Raw genomic sequence first — 7,450 nt, 5'->3', positions numbered from 1 at the left:
AATATAGAATTGGCTTCAAAGTCATAGGGGTCTCACTCTCATGAATTACATACATGAAAAGCTCCAGCTCAATCCGAGTTCCTGCCACACCAAACATACCCAAAATTTTGAGTAGCAGAATTTGTGATTGGCTTTCTACAATCTCTTGAGTTCATTTGTCTGTGTGAAATGGCACGTTCAAGGTAGAGAGTTTTTTCTGGGAAGAAAGTTATCAGATTCCCAAACAAAATGATGGCATCCATGCCCAGTATGTACAAACCAGCAGGCTGAAGAAGATACTTGTTCACGTGAACAGAAAAGGAGGAAAATTTACATAAACATATGTCTTTAAATATATTCTGAAGCACAATGTCACACCCAGGGAATATATTAGAGACTCCAGGACTGCACATGTACTGATTGCTTAGACAAAAGGACTGAAAGACTGAGGCTTGGTGGTTAAAAACTCTGCCTCTTTCCCTTTAGTCAGGGAAAACATGAGATAGAAATAGATGGGAAGAAGTGGGGTGAAAAGGGGGAGCTTCTTTCACTCACCTTTGCTCTTTTCTCAAACAAAATCACACCTGGCTCAGCCCCACTCCAGACACTTTCTCACTTTTTACCCACCCAGTTATATATAACTACCTCCCCAAACTGGCTTAGCTTTAATATCCCAGGGCCACAGGGTCTTGCATAGAAACATGCTTTGGATGAATCATCACTCCTGGTCTAGTGGGTCCAAACACTCTTAAATTTCCTAAGTAGTAAAATTTGTGGCTCTCTATTTCAGATAAACTGTTTCCAGGGAAGATTATTTGGATGCTAATTTTGACCACAGTTCTGACTCTGCTGATCTTTATCATGGTGCCCAGTGTGGCTCTACATTGCAGAATACAAAGTAAGTAAGTCTGAAGGGTGGGAGATACACTTGGGTGTGGGGGAGCTAAAGCTGCAATAAGTCTAGTTAATATTCGTCACCAAACATAATTACAGAAATTTTTTCTTATGATGAAAACTTTTAAGATCTACTCTCTTATAAACTTTCAAATATGAAATACAGTATTATTAACTATATTTGCCCTGCTGTATACATCCCCATGACATATTTATTTTCTAACTAAAAATTAGTACCTTTTGATGTCTTTCACCCATTTTGCCCATCCCCCACCCCTGCCTCCAGCAACCACCAATCTGTTCTCTGTATTTAAAAGCTTGTTATTATTATTATTTTTTAGACTTCACGTATAAGATCATATGGTATTTATCTTTATCTTTCAGACTTATTTCACTTAGCATAATGCCCTCAAGATCCATCCATGTTGACAAAAATGGCGAGATATCATTCCTTTTTATGGCTGAATAATATTCCATTGTGTGTGTGTATTATGCCAAATAGACCTATTTTAGGGGTGACGAATTCTGTTTCCCTACAGCTCCTAGGCTACAAATCTGTATAGCGTGTTACCTGATTGAACACTGTTGGCAGTTGTAACACAATGATAAGTACTCGTGTAATGCATTGTGTTACATTATGACAGCTAATACACCACTAAGAGATAGAAAATTTTCAGCTTCATTATAACCTTATGGGACCATCATTGTATATGCGGTCTGTTGTTGAAATGTTGTCATGTGGCACATGACTGTACCCAGAAGTTGAATTATTCGATCACATGGTAGTCCTGGTTTTAATATTTGAGGAACCTCCATACTATTCTCCATAGTGACTGCACCATTTTACATTCCCACCAACATTGCACAGGAGTCCTCCTTTCTCCACATTCTCACCAACACTTAGTATTTCTTGTCCTCTTAACAATAGCCATTCTAACAAGTATGAGGCAATGTCCCATGGTGGTTTTGATTTCCATTTCTCTGTTGATTTGAGATATCGAACGTCTTCTTGTATGTATCTGCTGGCTATCTGTATTTCTTCTTTGGAAAATTATTTATTCAGATCCTCTGCCCATTTTTTAAATTGAATTGTTTGTGGGGTTTTTTGTTTGTTTGTTTGTTTGTTTTGCTATTGACCTGTATGAATTCCTTATATATTTTGGATATCGACCTCTATCAAATACATGATTTGCAACTGCTATAGAATCTGAAGCTTTCCCTGACCTTGTGTGGATATACCTGTTCTGTACTTGCACCCTCTTGTGGAAGAATTCTTTAGCTTATCTGTCTTTTTTTGATTTTATAACACCAGGTTGGCTGTTCTCAGACTCTCTTTTTTCGCTGAAGGTGTTTCTACAGTTCGAGTTTGTGGTTTCTCCTCTGCGCCAACACCCTGGCCTGCTTTCTGCACATGCTCCCTACCAGCACTTTGCTCACTGCTACTCTCCAAAGCAGGCACAGGGAACTAGCCACAAAGAGGGAGGAGGTGTGGGTTTGGTATGTGATGTGCTAGATGTGCCAGCAGGCCAATTGGGGGGATCCTTGGGTCAGGATGCCTCATAGACAGGCTTCTTGATGGAGTCCGGAGTGCAATCAGGAGGAGCCATATCCCATCAATGCCCTCCTTAAACCTTATATACACTGTCCTGATCTGCTGACTCCCCCCAACTCATGGAGCTTTTAATTTAATACACTGGTTACTGTGAGAGATGAATGAATTCTAGCAGCCATCAGCACAGCTGGGGAAGCCAGGCATTCACTCGCCAGTGCTCCCATTCCCCATGGGAGGACTCACAACCATCTCATTCAGCCCTAAGCTATGCTTCCTTGGAGAGGGGTCAAGATGGTCCTCTTACCCACTCCAATGAATCCATATTCATGTATTTTGTTATTGTTGCTCCAGCGGAGTGCTGGAACTTCTTTGGAAACCTGGACTTCCACAAAACTCTCTCTTGGGTAGGTAACAGCTTAAGTCGGTGTTTTGCATATGTTTCAGAGCGACAGCCGAGAGAAGCCAGATCGAGTTCTACATATTTCAGAGCCGGTATCGAAGACTGTTCGCCTACCACCAGATTTTCAGGTGGGTAAAACTCCTCCCAGGTCTTGTATGGCTCTGTGTCTCACAGCTCCCACAGAAACACTTCTTTTTGTGGATGGGTGCCAAATTTTGTTAACACAGGAGACAAAAACAAGGGATATGTTATGCCATCATAAGGCTCACAAATGAAGCTTTGTATACCATAATTTAACCACTAAGTGAAACTGGGCCTAAAACTCCCCAGCACAGGAATAGGCACTGCCTGTGGTAGTAAGCCTCCACGTAATAGAATGTTTTCATGGGAAGCCTAGATAGCTTCCTGACACTATAATGGTAAGTGTGAAATGAGATTTTAAGAAATATGTTGTCTGACAATGCTTCCATTTATGAGATTCTTGTTTCTAAAGCTCTTAGGATCTCTTAGGCACTCAGAGATCTCCAGACCATATTCTTGGTCTCTTTCAAACCTGAATAATAATAATGACTAGTGCATAACTCTTGTCTCATGTTCTCTAATGAGGCATATTGATTAATGGGCTAGATAGAGAAAAAGAAACATGAGTTGCTTTTTTCCAGATCTGTTTACCCTCAGCACAAAACCTGTTTCTCATCCTAGAAATAGCCCTGATTCTTGCCCTACTTATCAACAGCTTTAGACCTAAGGCTTACTCCTATTCTAAATTAAGGCAGAAGGATGGCATTAATACAGAAGCTCTTGCTTTCTTGGTGTATTGTCCCCCAATCTGAAGTAACTCCACACCGATAACCAAGAATTATGTTATCTCTTTTTCTCCAGATTGCTTCCGCAAAATGGCACATCCTGTAGTAGCTGGCGCGGTGATAGTCCTGAGTTCAGTGTGTGCAATTGTCTCATTTATTACCTATTTGCAACTAAAAATCAGAGGTATGTGGGATCAAAAACATGGAAACTTCCTGAAGCTATTTCCTTTCCCAAATGCTCGGTCTCTGATAAAGCATTTAGCCAAAGAAGAGTGATGTTTGTTTAAAGTATAGGAACAATAAACACTTGGACCTCATGTCATAGAGTTTGTATTCCAGCCTCCTGAATTTTATGGGTTTAGTGATACAAACTACTGATGCTTCTGCCTTTTAAGGGAAGAAAATATTTTCTTCAGTTTTAATAGCTCTATTTTCACCGAAATCCACTCAACACTTCACTTAATAAAATATGTCCATTCTTCCCATACTTTTAATCTAGAAGAGATAGTAATTCAGTATATCTCAAACTTTTGGGGGGGTCACAGATTTCTTTTAGAAACTGATGCAAAGCAAAGGACCATCTTCTCAAAATAAGTCATACGTTCACACATAATTTCATAGTGTGCATGAACACGTGAAACTGATTCTTCTCCTCTTTGGCTCTCTTTGAGGGTGGAATAGAAAAAGGTAATTGTATAAGTTTTGGGATAGCTGAATGTAACACATTTGAAATATGCCCTTAACTCTATCTTTGAAATCCCCATGGAAATTATGTACATAAGGCAATGATCAGCAAGGTAAGGTAATTCTTTATTATAAGCTGGAGCTATAGCTATTGCCAAAAATCGCAATGCAGAAGCCATAAAGCAGGGCTGGACTGTTTAGAGGATTTTATTTATTAATTTTCTCCTGTGAAATGAAGACACAAATGACCTTAAACCAAATCAGACTGAAAGCGCATTTTATATTTTACTCTAAAAATAGTCCATACTTGATTGAGTCTGGCATATTAACCACGTTAGCAGACTAAATTCTACATCCATCAGTGTGATAGAAAAAGAGCAAGATGCTATAATAATAGCTAACATATTAAATACTTATTTTGTGCTCTATGGATTTTATATAGATTAATATACAGTTGACTCTTGAACAACATGGGTTTGAACTGCGTGAATCCACTTATATGTAGATTTTTTTCAATAAATATATTGGACTTTTTTTGGAGACTGTGACAATTTGAAAAATCTTGCAGATGTGCCTCATGGCCTAAAAATATTGAAAAAGTAAGAAAAAGTTAGATATGTCATAAATACATAAAATATATGTATAATTTTCTCTTCCTGTGATTATCTGAATAACATTTTTTCTCTAGCTTACTGTATTGTAACAATACAGTATAGAATGCATATAACATATAAAATATGTGTTGATTGACTGTTTATGTGATCAGTAAGGCTTCAAGTCAACAGTAGGCGATTGGTAGTTAAGTTTTTGGAGAGTCAAAAGTTATACGTGGATTTTTGACTGCACAGGGGATCTGAGTCTCTAATCTCCAAGTTGTTCAAGATCAACTGTATGTACTCTTCTGTGAATTAGATTTTATCAGGGATAAAGTCTGGTACACAAAGAAGTTAAATGACTTATCCACATAGCTAAATGATGGTGGAGGCAAGAACCCAACTCGGGCGCTTAGATTCTTTAGGCTTCTGTTTCAACGATTGTAGTATGCTGTTCCTCTATGAAAAGAAGTTAAAGAAAATAAAAAGAGAGAGATTTAGTCATAGTTATCCTGTGAAAAGTAATAGGTCACTGTAGGGAAATATAGCTTAGGCACTTAGTGATTTATGAGGCTTCTAGGAGATAAACAAAAACCCCAGCAAGCTACAGGTCACTGTCATTGCCGAAGGTGACTTGAAATCCTTAAGAATGAGTCTGGGGATTAAAACTTTATTTTCGGTTGTTCTACCCTGAGCACCTGAAACTGAGCCATTAATCACAGAAGCCTCCACCTACACTGCTGACAACTCCTGGTAATTCGTCAGATAACACCTGCCTACCCACTAAACTCTTCTTTGCTACTCTTCTCTTTACTTAAAATGGACTTTTCCCACAGTTATTGCTTCCTCTGTAAATGTGTGATTTAGCAACCTCTCTCCCTATACAGGCAACTTTCTGCTCTCTCTGGACTAATTTTTCTTCTTGGTGTTTATCAATTTAGAAATCACTTAACGATTCATTTAACAAACATTAATTGCCAGAAAATTCCACTAGTATTGTATATTTCAATTCTCTGAAATTCTTATGCAATGTATCTTCATTTTGGAGATGCAGATACAGAAGAACAAAAGCTTTGATTAACTTATGTCAGTTGATCTAGCAAAGTAATAAGATTATGTCTGGGACTCAACCCACATGTCTCTTATTCTGAATATTTTACAATAATGAGATTGTCTTCCTAAATGCATGTAATTATTTCTTCTAAAATGAAATAGCCATCATTGGCATCTCCAACAGACACATGCAGCTTGGCCTGTTCTCTTTGGAGTTTATGCACAGAGAAATCTTCAAGAAACATACACCATTTATTTCCAAGAATCAGTGCTAGACTACAGCCATATGTAGACTATAGACATATATTTATAAAAGACTTCCTTGGTTATACTGTTAACTAGGTGAACTTAGTAAAGTTATTTAGTCTCTGGATTGCAGTTTCCTCATCTGTGAAATATTGATGATAATATATACATACTTTATAAGGTTATTTTACATTAGATTTGTCAATGTACCAAAATCACTTAGCCTGGCTTTGCACATAGTACAATATTACTGTTTACCATTATTATCATTATCATTATTAGCATTAGTTAGAGATTCTATCCTGAATCCTTTTCTGGTGACCTCATTTGGTAGGAAAACGAGACTACATGTGTTTGCCATCCTCCTTTTTTCCTTCCTCTCTTAGCTCGTGCCGTGTCTTTCTTCACTTGCAATCCACCATGATCTTAACTTTCCTTCTAAGCATGGGACAGTTCTGGTCATGTAGAAAGGAAAAAAAAATGAAAAACCTCAACTTAGATTTAAACACACATAAGTCCACGCAAACACTCCTCTGAGTAAATACTCAGCATATTTAGACTTTTATTTCCAAATTTTTCCTTCAATTTTGTTTTAAATTATTTCCCATCTCTTATGAGAAGAGGCTTGCAGTTCCCCTAAATGTCAACGTTAGGAAAAAAAGATGTATGTGAGCAAGATAGAGACTTGTTGACTCTCTACTCTCTGGTATCTTTTAGAAACCTGCCCAAAACAATTTTGCTATTTTTTTAAGATTTAGGCTACTACATTTATAAAAGAAATCTCTGACCTTAATAAGGGTGAAAAATTTATCTCAAATTATAGGGGGGAATGTAGATATTAATTAGATTAATGCTTTACCCCCATTTGTACAGTCTAAGCTCTTTCATCTCCATGACACAAAAGTTGAGGCCAGCAATCACAATACCTCTGAGTCTTCCCTAAGAACAATATCATCAATTATTTCAACTATTATTTTAATAGCATGAATTTAAGACTCCCTGATCTCTGCTTCCCCATCCTCACCATCTTGTCTCTCTTTATCTATAAATTAGTATTCTCAGGGAAGGAAGAAATTTTCCTTTATCCTTCTAGTTTCTTTCAGCTGATCTAATAATTAAATTGGCATGAGACAAATTAACAAGAGAAAAATAACCAAATTTAATTGCACATGTCCATACGGAAATCCCACACACATAAGAAAGTCAGAGACCCCACATACATGAGAGGTTCAAAGACAGAAAG

General features: G+C 37.5%; 1 protein-coding gene across 1 annotated transcript in view; it reads left to right on the top strand.

The window, feature by feature from the left end:
• The window catches only part of LOC105297163 (putative selection and upkeep of intraepithelial T-cells protein 1 homolog), a 32,495-nt gene that overhangs the window by 16,309 nt on the left and 8,736 nt on the right, over positions 1-7,450 (top strand). Inside the window, exons 6-8 of the mRNA XM_011367660.2 lie at positions 770-877; positions 2,870-2,953; positions 3,708-3,815. Of these exons, the coding sequence (XP_011365962.2) occupies positions 770-877; positions 2,870-2,953; positions 3,708-3,815 (300 nt within the window). The remainder of the gene's footprint in view (positions 1-769; positions 878-2,869; positions 2,954-3,707; positions 3,816-7,450) is intronic.

The sequence above is a fragment of the Pteropus vampyrus genome, unplaced genomic scaffold, assembly GCF_000151845.1.
Source record: "Pteropus vampyrus isolate Shadow unplaced genomic scaffold, Pvam_2.0 Scaffold135, whole genome shotgun sequence".
Classification (NCBI taxonomy): domain Eukaryota; kingdom Metazoa; phylum Chordata; class Mammalia; order Chiroptera; family Pteropodidae; genus Pteropus; species Pteropus vampyrus.
The sequence above is the reverse complement of the archived record's forward strand: the minus strand, read 5'-3'. Positions and strand labels throughout refer to the sequence as shown.